General features: G+C 42.5%; 2 protein-coding genes across 4 annotated transcripts in view; one reads left to right on the top strand and one right to left on the bottom strand.

Moving 5' to 3' along the window:
* The window catches only part of LOC126565134 (elongation of very long chain fatty acids protein AAEL008004-like), a 588,598-nt gene that overhangs the window by 311,524 nt on the left and 261,869 nt on the right, over positions 1-15,205 (bottom strand). The gene's annotated exons all lie outside the window — the stretch shown is intronic.
* LOC126564436 (ras-GEF domain-containing family member 1B) overlaps positions 1-15,205 on the top strand; it is a 29,881-nt gene that overhangs the window by 2,478 nt on the left and 12,198 nt on the right. Inside the window, exons 2-9 of one of the 2 annotated variants that reach the window (XM_050221480.1) lie at positions 3,775-3,882; positions 9,330-9,449; positions 9,639-9,835; positions 10,052-10,175; positions 10,279-10,578; positions 10,689-10,832; positions 14,321-14,628; positions 14,903-15,066. In XM_050221480.1, coding sequence (XP_050077437.1) covers positions 3,775-3,882; positions 9,330-9,449; positions 9,639-9,835; positions 10,052-10,175; positions 10,279-10,578; positions 10,689-10,832; positions 14,321-14,628; positions 14,903-15,066 — 1,465 coding nt within the window. The remainder of the gene's footprint in view (positions 1-3,774; positions 3,883-9,329; positions 9,450-9,638; positions 9,836-10,051; positions 10,176-10,278; positions 10,579-10,688; positions 10,833-14,320; positions 14,629-14,902; positions 15,067-15,205) is intronic. The other variant, XM_050221481.1, reaches the window with a different exon arrangement.

Here is a 15,205-nt window from a genome sequence, read left to right as displayed (position 1 = left end):
TCGTTAAGTCAAGAAGAAGATGAGCGTTGACCGATCTTATCACTAGCTCTCGGCGCATCCGATCCTATCTTATCTGACCGGTCCTTCCGATCTTATCTCTAAGTTAAACCGGCGCTTACGAACTCTCTCCTAGCTAAATCGGTCTATGAGTGGAGACCTTTGAGTGGAGGGGTTCCTGTGCCTGACACATAGCAGCCGCCACGATCACTACTAGATCTTGAACACAAAAATAACTCTTAAAAAGGGGTTTTCTGTCTACAAAATGTACTACAAAAAAACTTCTTTGCTTAAATCTGTCAAGTATGTACATTTAGGGAGAGAATACTGGAGAGGAAAGAAGTTGTGCCATGGGAACGGGTAAAAAAAATATTAGCAACTCAGTCTAAGTAGTTGACAACGATGGGGATATCAGAAAACATCCGTATATCCGTTTCTTTGAATACTCTTTTTATACAGCTTTCACGAACGACTCTGACATTTTTCCCCGCTCACGAATCTGCTCATTACCGTCATACAGTCAACCATTTCTATCATTCCGGAACGTAAAAAAATGTGCTTCATGATGAACACATGCATTCATCGTGGAAAATGTTCACACATTAATACAGTGGAGCATAAAAAATGTACATAAATGTCACATTAAGTCAAAAAGAGAGGCAGTATGGTCCTTCAAACCGATCGGCAGCATATCATGAATAATCATGACAAATGCTCTCAGTTGAATTAAACATATCGCCTTCAGAATATTGCTTTTCCTGAAAGCCTGCCGTTTGCTGCCCATAAAAAACACCCAATTTTCAATCAACCACACCCAACAACTATTACTGGAAAAGAAAAACATTTTCCAAACGTCAAACGAACGGGTGTCAATTTATTTCTTACCAATCCATATTCCTCGCAGAAATATTACTTTCTACACAGTTGGCGCACAAACAGTGAATGGTAATTCACCTCCATCAATCCATCGTGCAAATCCGCTACGCAAAAAAAAAATCAATCCACAAGCTCGAAACACATTTTCCTATGAGACGGTAGCATATGTAATTAAATTCCCACATCAGCAGCCACCCATTGGACACACGACGCCAGTCGTGCGCATCGCCCGCCACCCGATTTCGACTCGGGGTTTCGAAATTAACCGTGATTGGGCTGCACAATCGTACGTCGTATTGCCGCCAGGACAGAGGAAGGCACACTCTTACGGTGCCTCGGAGAGAAAAAGAAATGCATGCAAACAGGCGTGTTCCTTTGAATTCCTACCGCGGATGCTGCCGTGAATACGTAAATAACTTTTCAATGATGAATCATGGATGCTCGGCTGTATCCTTATGCTCGTGATTTTTTTTTTGTTATTGTATCTGTGCTCGTTGGTTCCACTGGTTCTGCTAGCACTGTTTCTCGCTAGCGTTCCCATATCACAAACTCTGCATTCCTAAGTAAGCAATCAAGCCAAGCTTCATGCATTCATGTAACGAATTTCTTTTTTGCCACTAGTACTGTGTCCTTCTTTCGATTCGATTCATTGCCAAACTAACTAAAATACGGTCACTTTCAGCTACAATCTAATGCAGCACTTTGACGCAGCAACTGTGTAAATCTCGTGCAACGAATGAAAAATTGCTTCTGGTTAGGATATGATGGTCGAACAATAGTTTACACATCTTTACGTCACATGTACGCTCTGCCATATTTTGTTAACTTTCGTTATGCTGGTAAAGTTAACACGGCAAACCTACACACTGTTGTGAAGCATTTTATTCTAACGCTCACTTTAATCGTGCTGATAGCAGGACTATGTTACTATGTGTAGAGATTATTTGTGCACCAAATGGTAGAGCATGCGGTGCAGTCAAGTAGTTTGCATCACTAGTTTGCCAATGGCTGCGAGATACAAGCTAATTTATTCAAATGACACTACCAACAGCAGTATGGGGTTTTGGGTTTTAAATTTTGTCTATGAATATTGTACAGGATGATTCCGTTATTAGCATAGATTATGCATAGGTAAGCTTTACGGAGGCTGATAGCTATTTGTATGCTTTTAATGAAGCGAATGAATAAGAAATCTGCCATGGATGTGCGTTCGGGTTTCATTTGCATTAGGTTTTAGCTTAAACTGCAGAGCCTTAGCATCATTCATCGGTTGTAGTAAAAGGATCGCTGAGGTGATATTGTTATTAGCTTCGGAAGCAAGTTAATCTTTGGCCCAACCACTCAACAATGCTTTGAAAAGCGATATTAATGTATTGTCCAAAGTATAAGCGTTTTGGATATTCAAACGACGTAAAGCTTTAGGTTCGAAAATATTTTAAAGTGTATTGGTCCGATGTCCAGGCGTAGCGAAATTAATCTTCCCCTGGCAGTACTGGGGGACGGTTTACAAATAATGTATGACCCCATCAACACTTATCGTAACAAAGCGTAACGCAGGGAGAGACCCCCCTCTAATTAATAAAAAAATCTAATGCTTCCCCCCTCCCCCATTTAAAAATTTACTAAAATATAATTTTTTTATAAAATGTGAAGTTGATTTAACTTTTTAATTCAAATATAACGAAAGTGGATGGTCCAGTGGTAGAAGCGACACCGCCGTCAGTCTTACCACTGCATGAAGTTGTTAAATTTTTTACTCTAACCAAGAAATATAGTACAAAAAACGTTGAGACATTGGAGAAAGGCTCATTCAATTAATTATTATGAAGTAATATTACAATTTTAGAGCAACCGATTTATATAAAATAAAAGTGTCCTGAAATTTTGTTTCATATAACATACTGTTACGTAAACTCAACGATTTGAGTAACAAATCGTTAGGCTAGAGGGTGCCCCCCCCCCCCCTCCTTCGAGCGTTACGTAACTTATGACGCCCCCTAAGTATATTATCCCAACCGTTTTGTCTCTCCATATGCAGAACTGATTAGTATATGGTATGATTAAGACACGGATTCCAGTAATAACAGAATAATGCATCGTGAGATAATTGAGCCTTAAAAGAGGACACAAGTATTTTAAAAATATTTTACAAAAGTTCTATTCCCAGGCTTAAAACAAAATGAATTTATTAACCTATTATTTTTTGTTTCATTCATTAAAAATCGATTTGGTCTTACATCTATTAACCTATTATTAATTTAATAGAATTTGGAGAATGCCATGCAGTAATTATTTATTTATTTTTGTATGACGGCTCTCCGCCATATTGTCAGCTCCGCTTGTGATGCCTATGTTCTAAAAATATTTTTTGCAATAATGTAACTCGGAATTTTCTCCCTGTTCTTTGTCTTATCCTGGCAATGCTCGGTTGTGGGTGTTATGCTGTAATATCCCTACCAAAAATATCATCCTATTGTACTTAACCTTCTTACCAACCATACAAATCGCAGGCTGATCAGTTTAAAGCCTATTATTTCGAAAGGATATCTTCATTAGTTGATCATTAGTTTCTCGCGAAAAGGATGCTAGCTTTAACCTTCTGCTGCTTTCGGAAAACATTCTCACGATTCTAAATGCTGATGTAGAAATTAAATTCAAATTATTTGCTTCCACTCTCCCGAGAAGGCTTTCAAACATCCACCTTCCTCAAGAGACACTTCGACTTATTTCTTCTTCGACTAAAATGCCATACTCACCCGAGCGTACAGCAATGTTTCACAATATTTATAAACTTCCCACGAAACGCTACTTTGCGCTGGTTCGTGGAATCCCCAATTAGCCGTAGTCGAATAATTCTTTGTTTTCTTGTTTTCTTGTGATGCTTTCACGTTTACTTCGCAGGCACCACTGTCGAGCTTCTTCTGCGAAAGCACCAACGATACTATTGTGATATCGGTGAAGTCGTCCGAGCAACCGGAAGTGTGCTGCGAAAGTACACCAACCCTTGCGGTAAGTCGTTCTGGAAAGCTCACAACAACATTTAAAGCTGTCAAAAAGGGAAAAATATCACACCTCTTTCCTCACACTCCGTACCATCCGTTCGTCCATTCCGAAGCGGGTATTGCTTCCAAAAGATACTCGGGCACATGTCCCCCACGGGGACGTGGAATGCTTTTTGCAGCAGAATCCAAATTTTAATCATGATCATGGAATCCCTGCCCTGCTCAAACAACAATCAACAATCACCGGGGGCAACTCAAATCTTACCCTCCACCCTTCTAAATTCTAGGTCGGAAGCCATAAGTAGGCAGTCGAACGAACATCACTTTCACTGTGCGAGCGGTCTATAGCACCGCCGGAAATGTATGAAAATTGGAAAAAACTGCTCTCGAAACCGAAATGATGCGTAGCGATTAAATGTGAGCCAAGTCTTTCGAGCACGTGCTTGACAGGTGTTACAGAGAGAAGAAGTGCTTTTGCTGGCAGTAACATGCCGCAAATAGATAGGTTTCCGAGAATCGGTTCCGATGAGTCAGTTGAATACCAAACGCCGAGTGGATTCAGTGCGATCTTCACGAGAATTTGTTTGTAATGTTTGTATTTTTCTTTCTAAAGTACGACCAGCTATTGTTGCCCTTTTGCTCAAAACAACAAAAGATATTTATATAAATTCATCACAGAGTCAAATCAAGGTATTGCTTGCGAAACTTTACATCACTAATATCAGGTCAATTTGATCTAACCACCTGAACAAATCACACGAAATGTTGTGAAGTATATACAACATAATCTTAATCAGTAATCGCCCAAGCCAGCATTAAAACCTAACCACCCTAAATATCGTGTTCGTAAAATCTTTTAGATCAATCAAAACAACAAACATCGTTCCGCGAGCTCCCAAAACAACCCATAATCCCCCACAGATGGCTGCGCTGCAGCAAAGCAGACTTTCGTCCATCAGGCAAAATTGATTAAATATTCTACTAATTCTCAACTTTCGCGCTACTGAATCTTTAACTTTCTGCCTCAGCCTTTAATACCTTGCTCAAACAGATCCACCTTTACCCTGTACATCACAGCCTCCGCTTGCCACCCTCGTGAACACCTCCACAATTCCAATTTTAGCCATATTTTCCATCCGAATTTCGAAAGAACTAAGCCATATCAAAAGCAAATCCGAGTATGAAACTTTTCCCATTAAGGCTCATTCGGCATAATACTGTTCCATCAGCCGCAGGTCGGCAACATTTCACCTACCCCGTCCCAGCCGATACCTTTCCGGTGAGACAAACCGCTCCCCGGTCGGACTGGTCGCTACGAAAACTACGATAAAATATCAGCATTATCACTCATCTGAAGTTAATGCCTCCAAAAAACCCTAAACACACCGTACGCCGTAGTGTGGCCGTCACCGTTGGTTCACACTTCCTCGAATGGACTGGCGCACAACAGCACCGGATCGATTCGGATCGGCAATTGGGATGGAGCTAGAGGTAGAAAATAGGATTTTCCCAATTAATATCTGCTATTTCGGTATTCTATTTTGCTACGCACGGACGGAAACCAATATCATGTTTCGATATTGTACGCATTCCCGGCACTTCCCATTGTACTAGTGTGCTACCGGGCTTACGACTTCTGGAACCCTGAAATCCAATTTCACCAAGTTGTCAGCAGTTCCTTGTAGCCGCTCCTTGTCGAATCCACTGGCGGGGGCAGACTGTACTCCGTTCGATACATTTTGGTTTACTTCGTGTCTGAACCACCCTCTAGGGGCCGCCCGGCTGTGTTTAGCCCTTCGGTCAAACTCTCCACGAGGAACCGTGAAGGCAAAGGACTCTGCCAACGGAATGTTGCCCCAAAGGCAGATTCTTAAGATTTATTTGACACAGAACGAAAACTGTGCTGCCGTTTTTCTCCACCCACAAGGTTGGGTGGCTTTTGTTCGCTCGGCCTGCGAAACCCTCGGGTTAAAGGCGAAATGATCATGAATAAGGTATGCGCCGTTTGCTTACATGCTCAACCCGGTACACATTCCAATATGTCTTTAGCTTTTTGACGGCCGACAACCTCATGACACATTCATTACATGCACACTCTTTAACACACACGAGAGACGGTGTCTGCCGTGTGAAGCATGATGGTAGAGTTTTTGTTTCTAGTTAAATCTCTTGCAGAAAGTTGTACTGTTGGCCAGCAACTGGAGCATCGCCACACACGTTGGACGTTGGCAAAAAGGCGTACAGGAAGGAGGGTAAACTACAAATACGATTACACTGCGGTTTCCGAATGAGCCAGCATTACATTCATATTTCATATACACGCATCCTACTCTCGAAAACTCGCTACGTACTCGAACGAATTTTGGAACATTTCGAAGAAAATATTACACCACAACTTATCCCTGGCACACGTAAACACGTCGATGACAGACGCGTCCGCTTTCTTTGCAAGTCATAGAGATTCGATCTCTAAATACATATTTATTATGGTGCAAAGCAAACAAAAACCACAACACGGGCGTTGGCACTGCATGCGCGAAACAACAAAATCATACTCCGCTCACTCTTGAACTTCAAATCAAATCCATGATTGATGACACGTGAATGAACGGTTCTGCTACAACAGCTCCCAAAGAGTCCACAAAACTCTAGCGTCGATCATTTCCTCTTTAGTTTCTCGTGTCCGTTACATTCTCAACCACATGACCGATGATGACTCTGTCATTTGCTAAACCTTTTAAACGTGGAGAGCAAGAATGAGGTGCACAGTGATGAAAGATGCGGTCATAATGAAAACTTTAGAATCGTTTATTAAGGACGATAACGAACAAATTAGCTAAACGTTTTTAGCTACAGCATGTTATGTCTTTAATTTTGTACTGATAGATGATTATTGCAGTAACTAAAGGAACTGTTTGTTTGTTTTCCGACTCTAAACATTGTTCTCTGGTACTATGGATCTGCGCTAAGAAATGAATTTGGACACGTTTTGGCAAGCTGTTTTATTCGAGGGCGCAGCAGCAACGAATAAGAATTCCCATATACATATTTGATACCTGGGAATCGAAAAATTCTCACAAACTTTAAAAAATCTGCAAAATGGATGTGCGCATTGACAATTAACTTTACAATTTATTTACCAAAAATATAATTATTCCCAGCGATCTCTGCAACTTATATCATTGCTTTGTCTAATGAATATGTTTCACCGAACGTACAATACACTCCCGCTGATTAAATATCGAGACCACAATTCGTTCGAGTTTTCCCCATGGTGTGCAGGAGTATCACTCTACCCATTCGCCCATTCGCGTTCTCGCCCCCGCGCCAAGAGTGTAATGCGAATGGACACCATTTTCCAACGCTTTCTCTGAAACTCGCATTATGCTGGGCGGGCCACCATCGCTTCCGATGACCGAAGCATAAAGAGTATTGATACATTCACGGTCGGAACTGTTCGTTCGTATGTACCGGCCAACATTCTTGCCAGCAACGAGCTTATAGCTGTCAGGAAATCAATTTCATCGACGTAATTCCCAGCATGCCCGGGATCCCACAGCAGGAGCGACCATTGTGTTTAGAGAAACATTTTTCTCTCGAGTCCCCGCTTACGCAAGTCGCCAGCAACCCATGCCCATTGGCCAGGATCTGATTAAAATTGAAATGGATTCCACGTCGAGAACGGGCTCTCGGAAAAAGGACAGAACCGATTGTCTCGAAGCGTCTCACCGTTGATGGATTTTATTTCCATCTCCATTAGCGCGCTCCAATCGACCCCTTTGAGACCGTGCTTCGGTTCCCACACCGTACCGGTCGGTGTCTGGGTGATGTAATTAAATTTTTCATTTTCTCCCGACGACAGATCGATCAGGGCGGGGTGTTACGCACAAGTTACGCACAAGTACGCCACAATCATTGCCGCTTGATCCCATTTGCAGCACTTGCATTAGGAAATGAAAGGCGTACGGTGAGATAGCGTAGAAAAATCGCAAAACCGGAGACAAATGAAACCTCGACCGGAATGGGGACTGATAACCGGATGTCTCTTACCGTTGCTCGTTGGCCTATCAAGGGCAACAGTTATGATTCATCTGCAAACCATCAAAAATTTCTAACCAGCCGACCGACCGGACGACCGACGTGGACCCTTTCACGGTTTATTTGTTCGCAGTTAATGTAGTAAAAACGGGTCCGCCGTTTCGTTTCGGGGCGGGTTTTCCCATGCAAACTTACAACTCGCTTTCGCTTCTCTTCATAAAGCAATCCGAAGTGTATGTGTGTGTGTGTGTGTGGGTATGTGTGTGATTGAAGTGAGCACGGGGTTAATCCTAGCGTAAACTGGCACCGTTGAAAAGTTTACATTCGTTCATACAACCACCACCATCGCCACCATTGCTCCGCTAGAGATAGTGGGCATAGTCTTAATATCTGTTGAATCCAACCATTATGCGGGTAATAAATAACATAATTTAACACTCCAAAACTGGAGAGAAGCTCTCTCGGTCCTAATCAGTTGGGTTGGATAAAAGTGGCCCGTATGGTTAGCACCACTCGTAGAGATGGGGGACAAAAGGGAGCAAAAAAAATGTGGCTGAAAAACTTTTCTCCTATTCACTTCGCTTTATGCATACCTTGATGGTAATTTTAAAGGTCTATTCGACCTACAAATGTGCTTAACAGTTTGAAACGCAACTCGAAAACGAGCTATGCGTTTCAATTTGGGGAGTGTTTAAATTACAATTAGATTTAACTTTATCATTCTGATGACGATTATTTTATGTTTATTATTCTAAGTTTCAATGTTTAAAAGAAACTTCTCTTGCCTCTTGTCTACAATACCTTCAGAGCTATAGCTATACAACTATTAAATTATTTGATGCAAATTTGACCATTATTAGAGTCTTATAAGCACATTCATAGGTCAAGTTAGGTTTATTATTGCGCTTATCAAGACCAAGAGCTAGTTTGCAACGCTAAACCTTTGAGTCAAAACATTTCTTTAGCAGACTCATTTTGTGTTACTGTAATTGAATGCCACACGAAATGGCTGCTATTAAAGTGTAATGAGCTACGTCTCTTCAATTTCTTCCAACACTGGAATTCCTTATAGAACATTGAAGATCGCATTTCTACACTATCTGCACTGCTCTCCTACCCACGAAAAAGGTAATTTGAATAAAAGCAGTACGAATTTCGTTCAATTCTTAACGATCGCTCTACGTCTGCTGTTTTAAATGATGCGTGAAACATTTGGAACAACAAATCCGCAGAACCATTTCTTGGAGCAGGCAAAACACACAAACCCACACACTAAACCCCCTTCAGCTGAACACACCACACTCGTTCGTTTATATCGGCTTCATAATGGCTTACTTGCTTTCTTTTGCACGCCTTTCTAACGCAAACGATAAACATCCTCCTGCCGCGATGCCACGTGAATCGGCCGGAAAGCAGCACACCCAAGGCAGTCTCGGCACGGGCGGGGTAATGTACGGTAACGGAACCATTGTTTCCGGTCCACTGGAATCGCTAATAGATTTACTGATGCCCGGCAACGTAGAAGAATTCGATCAGGTAAGCAACGCCAGCCTTTACCCCATGGGCCCCGACCCACAGCATAAGCACAGCAGGACTGCATCCTGTGCAGCAGACATGTCTGCTCTGCGTCATATCCTTCACGGGGTTGGAATCTAATTGTGCGTCATTTGCATTTCCCTTTTTTTTCCTTCTCTTTCTTCCTCTCTCTCTCTCTCTCAAACGCAGGACTACGTCTTTTCATTTCTGCTGTCGGCCAGATTTTTCATCCGCTCGTACGAACTGCTCGGTAAGCTGCTGGAAACGATTCCGGAACCGGAACCGCTCGAGCGCATCGTGCCCCTGCTCGGCGTCTGGACGCGTATGTTCCCGTACGATTTTCGCGACGAGCGCATGATGAATCACGTCAAACATATCGTAGCTAGGTGCGTACTACCAACGTGCAGCAGATTGTGCCGAGTTCAGTTGATTTCATGATTGATAACAGCCATCGCTCACCGAATTAACTATCTCCTAGTTTTGGGTAGATCTCTCGCTCTAACTCTCTCTCGGCGTTTTTCTCCGTACTCGATACGTGTTTGTCTCTTGGTCAGTTTTTCCTAATTAACCTATCTGCTTTCTGCTTCCTGCTGCGCCAACAGATGTGCGGACACCAAGCTCGCCAACGTGGTGCCCCAACTACTGTGTGCCTTGCTGGCTCGACTTACCGAGCTGGAAAACCACGAGGAAGAGCTCAGAAGCTATCAATCAACCGTAGACAATAAGGTAGGAAATACCATTCCGATTGTGATAGCTTCTCTCTCTCTCTCTCTCATCTTCTCTCTTTCTCTCACTCACACAAAAACATACCAACTTATCCATTCCTCAGACTGAATCGATCAGCTGGCCGACGGCAACGCAGCTCGCCCAGCTACTGTGCCGCATCGAGCGAAACCTCGCCAAACACGTCGGACCGGAAGAGTTTGTCCAATGCAGTCCCAATCTGCTAAAAGACCCTAACCGGGAAGACTTTACACCGAAGCTAGCATCCACTGCCACATCCAGCGGCGTTGGCAGTTCCGGCACAGGTCACGCAACATCGCTCGATGGTAAGAAAACGTGCAACCTGGAAAGCTATCTTGAATGGTCCGCCCGGTTGCGGTTGTTGGTCGCGAACGAAATACTTAAGGTACGCTGTTTGCATTACGCTTTTCGATACGTTTCACATTTGTACTTCCGTCATGCGATATCGATCGTGTTTTGATTATCGAAACCTCACGTGCTCTCACCCTTCACCAGTGTCGAAACATTCAGGACCGCAACAAACAGTTCGAGCTGTGGAGTGGTGCCGCCCAGTATTGCCTGCTCGTGGGGAACTACAATAGCGCAACGGCCATCCTAGAATCGTTTGATCTTCCACCCGTCGCTCGGCTGCAAGTCACGGTAAGCGTACTAATAATATTTGAGACAGAAATGTGCGCTGCTGATAGAAGCATATGTTTTGAGTATTCCATCGTTCCGTTTGGTTTGTTAGCAAGTGCAATGTGGCCCGTTTGATGGTATGTCTTCTCTAGAAAGCAGTATGCACTATCGCAGAAATAGCTTTAAAAGTTTGGTGTGTTGGAAACACTACGCTAGGAACTTTGTATATGTGTCTTTCTGGGAGACCTGAATTACTGAGGTTGTACGATGCAATAGAATTACGTCTTCGAACGTCTGCATTCCTGGAGAGTGTGGTAGGCAATTAAAACTTTTTGTATGAAAACTGAGGTAAAAACATTGTGTGCGTAGTTTAAATGAAAGCTTCCCTTTTCTAACAATGTGGTTGATACAGCTTGGTTTCTTTGAAAATTTTATACTTTCCCAATTTTTATATCCAAAAGCTAATATGACAACATGTTTTATTCTAGAACGGCCTATCCATATGGGTCCATAAAACATCCAATCGATATTATAAGTAAAAGCATGAAATCAATCTCAAATCATATATCCGTGAGGTCCTCCGGTAGATAAATTCGTTCCTTGACGATCAGTTGCTACTGTGGACTGTCTTTAAAATTATTTTTAACATCCTTCTAAAAAAGACTTTTCTGAAAGTTCAACTTATCTTTATTACTACTGAATACATTCCCGGTCTTCGCTCGGCTGGACCTGGCATCAAAGCCGGAGATGAAGACGTCAAAAAGCATTTTTACTCTCATTGCATAACGTCCGCAAATATTTGCAAAGTTGACAAGAGTTTTCCATATCCGAAATCCAATTTTCACTGCTCAGAAAAGCTTTCTTCCAGATCATCTACCTACGCCCTTTGCTTATTTTCTCCTGCTAATCATCTGCCCTCATCGTTGCATTGAACTTCTTCATCTGCAGCAAAATTTATAATCCCTGTCAAGCGCATTAATGAAGCCGCGCCGCGTGAAAATGTAATCCAATCAAACAACGGAAACCGACCCGATTGTTCCGGGCGCGAAAAACCCGGCCACTCGATCGAAATCACTCAAACAGATTATGATTCCCGCAAAACCGCGTACCGATGGAGCCATAAAAATTAATTAAACGAAAAACGCACCAGCTTGGAAAGGCGGCCGCCAGCGCGTAGCGTGGTTTGAAAAATCACTACCCAACCCCAGGACGGTGGGCCCGTAGGGTATGCTAGGGTGCAATAATTTACAATCAATTGCAAAGAGCACTCGAGTAATACTGCGAATACTGCGCCGATCCTGGGATGTAAGTTGAACAATGCGCACCAATCTATTTTCTTTTTCCCGTTCTGCAGGCTTCTCGATCGTTTCTCAGCCAGGGGCAGTACCATGATAGTAAGAAGGAAAGTTAGAAAAGTGCACTTGAGCCGAAAGTATTGTGATCCGGTTCGGTGCCTTCCGTTCATGTCCATTGCATATGCAGCGGGTTGGGCGATGTAGTGCATTGTTTTATGTTTTCCCCCCTCGTCTAAAATGTTGACTAGCTCGAGTAGCGACGCTAGAAGACATATATCCTGGTACGTAAGGTACGCTCTACCGGATATTGGAAAGGTTTGAGCACTTTTTTTGCTGTTTGCTTTGCTTCTACCGTAACGTTTGTGTTTTTTTTTTTCTTCGTAAAAAACCCACAATGGCCAAAGCATTCGAAAACAAAGGAGAAATAAAAAATAAATCAACAAGATTACATCCCACTGCACCGTGCCGGTGCAATCGCGTACGATCGGAAACAAGTTTTCCGGAATCCTCCCAAAACCAATCAACAAATAAAAAAGCACACAATTTCCGCACACATATCTGTATGTGTGTGTACACCCAATAGTCGCATGCTCGAATGCAGCTTATGCTGATCTATTGGTTAGGCAGCTGCCACGGGGGCTGTTTCATGTGGACATCAAAGAAACAGCATGCCGCAGTACGCAAGCGGCTCAGGAGCGGAAGCGGAAAGAAATCCAATAATGCTAAAACAACTCTATTTGGTAGTTTGAAACTTTGTGCAGCACCAAACCATTGCTCGTTTCCAGCAATTGTTTGAAAGGCATTTAATGCTTTTTTGACATTTGTTTTAAGCGCTCAGCTCACCTCAGCTGTCTAAAGTACACATTTTATCTAACCTACTGCATAGGGTTGCATCAGATGCAGGCAGCATTTATCGATGATCGATTATAGTTAACCGCGAAATACTTTTATTATGATTCGATTGCCTGAAATTAAATATTTCATATTACAATCCAACGGTACTTATGTACATAGCAATTTATATTTTAGGAAATACAATCAATTATTTTCTCTGCTGAATACTGTAAATAACTCCTTGAAAATAAATGCATCAATTTAAAATGCTGCTCACTTGTTTGCTTACATGATTGCATTCGTATATTGAATTATTTATCATTTCACATAAAATATTTTTCAATGCATTCCATTTTCAAACTTCAAACAAAAACCACTCAATTGAAGCAACATTGTTCTTATGCATAAAACACACGTCAGAATAGCGAGTTTTTCACAATGCATATCATTAATACGAACCATTCATTATAACCAGAATTTTGTTACACTAAATAAACATTTAAAGAAGAATCTCTGCACAGCTTTAAATAAAGGAAAATTGCTACTATATCAGGTATTTCATGCAGCTGTATAGATTCAATAAACTCATTTATGTTTTAAGAACATTGTATTCCTTATAACACTTTACCCTTATCTATTGAAAAAAACAATTGGAGAAATCTACTTTGGAATGGAAAATGTCAAGTTTGATAACCTTTTTCACATAAATCAATTTTAACCCACTTTTATCTGCCCAGGGTTTCTGGCATTACGATGCAGCTTTTGATGTTTTTGTAACGATTTTTTTTGCAATGACCTTTTCCCATCCGAGTTCATTACATTGAAACGTGCTGAAAATAGCATCCTGCCCATTTTCATGATCCATTTAAAATCACTATCAATATAGTGGAAGCGGAATACGGAAAAAAAAAACAAACGCAAACCTTCATCCTCGATCCCAAGTAAAAACAAAACCTCACCCCAACGCTATGTTACACGTCAAGGGTGACACTTAAACTGTCCACCACAGCGAAACGGATTCGTGACGTTGAAAAAGCTCTCACACTTCTAACCACTATCAGCTATGGTGGAATCACGACGACGATGGGCAAACTGTTCGGCAACAGAAAGCTCTCGATAACCTCCAAAGCCCCATCGTCGGCACCATCGGCTGACAAGTTTCAATTAACCGGGACAAATTAGTTTCATTTTCTTCACGCCCTGATCGACCCTGCCCATCCATTGGGGAGGCCAAACAGCAACTGACGTCAGGCACTTCGTTCATCTTAATGCATAGTTTTAACGTTTTTTTTCCCCATTGTCCCCTTCTCAACACTCATTTATTTCTTTTCCATTGTTCTGCGTTTGTTTTTACTCTCCTGCTACTTATGTGCCGCACAGTGGAGCAAATTGTCATCGACAACGAGTCAACAGCTCGACTGCATGCAGCGGCACGCCGAGGGTTGCGGAAGTCTCTGGAGCAAACAGACGGAGCAGCACGGAAGCGGAAGCACCGCGGATGGGCGCCGTTCGGTTCTGCAGTCGTCGTTAGCGAATGGATCTTCCAAACCATCGACATCGAGCAGCACGGCAGCGGTTGCGTCCGGAAGCGGTGTGACCAGATCAACGTCCAACGAATGGGTCGTGATTCCGGTTTTTGTCGACATCATCAAGCTGGCACTGAAGGCGCGCGAGGATTGCTGCGTAAGGTGAGCGTCACCTACAGACCGACACACACACCTGTCAATATTAAACCGCACAAACGAGCATGTCACAGACGATTGCAATTTGGCTGGCATTCGGTATCGTACAAATTGCTGTACGACAGTCGAAATTACTCACATTCATGTTTCCATCATCATCATAGGATTGGTCCGAAACTGTTTACCATTGTGCTATTTATCTTGTGCGTTCGTTGCTCTTACCATCTCGTTTTTTTTTCCTCTCTTCCAACACACATTTTTTCCTCCCTCGCTCCAACAGACTCCCGAACGGTCACATAAACATGACAGCGTTCGATCGATTGGCGGCCATCGTTGGAGCTTTTACCAGGCACATGATCCAGGTCAATCAAACGCTACCGGATGTTGGACAGTACGCGACACTCTGTCAGTTCATGCAGAGCTGCAAGCTCCTCAACGAAACAGGTGAGCATCCGTGTTTATTTGTTTGTCTTTTGCTCTTTATTTGTTCCTGCATATCATCCTTCCCATTTGGTTTGACTTTTGATACAACGAGAACCATTAACGCCGGAGAAAAACGAAACATTTATCAGGTGCTCATGTC

This window comes from Anopheles maculipalpis, chromosome 3RL (genome assembly GCF_943734695.1).
Source record: "Anopheles maculipalpis chromosome 3RL, idAnoMacuDA_375_x, whole genome shotgun sequence".
NCBI lineage: Eukaryota > Metazoa > Arthropoda > Insecta > Diptera > Culicidae > Anopheles > Anopheles maculipalpis.
Note: the sequence above shows the minus strand (reverse complement) of the source record. Positions and strands in the feature narration are given on the sequence as shown.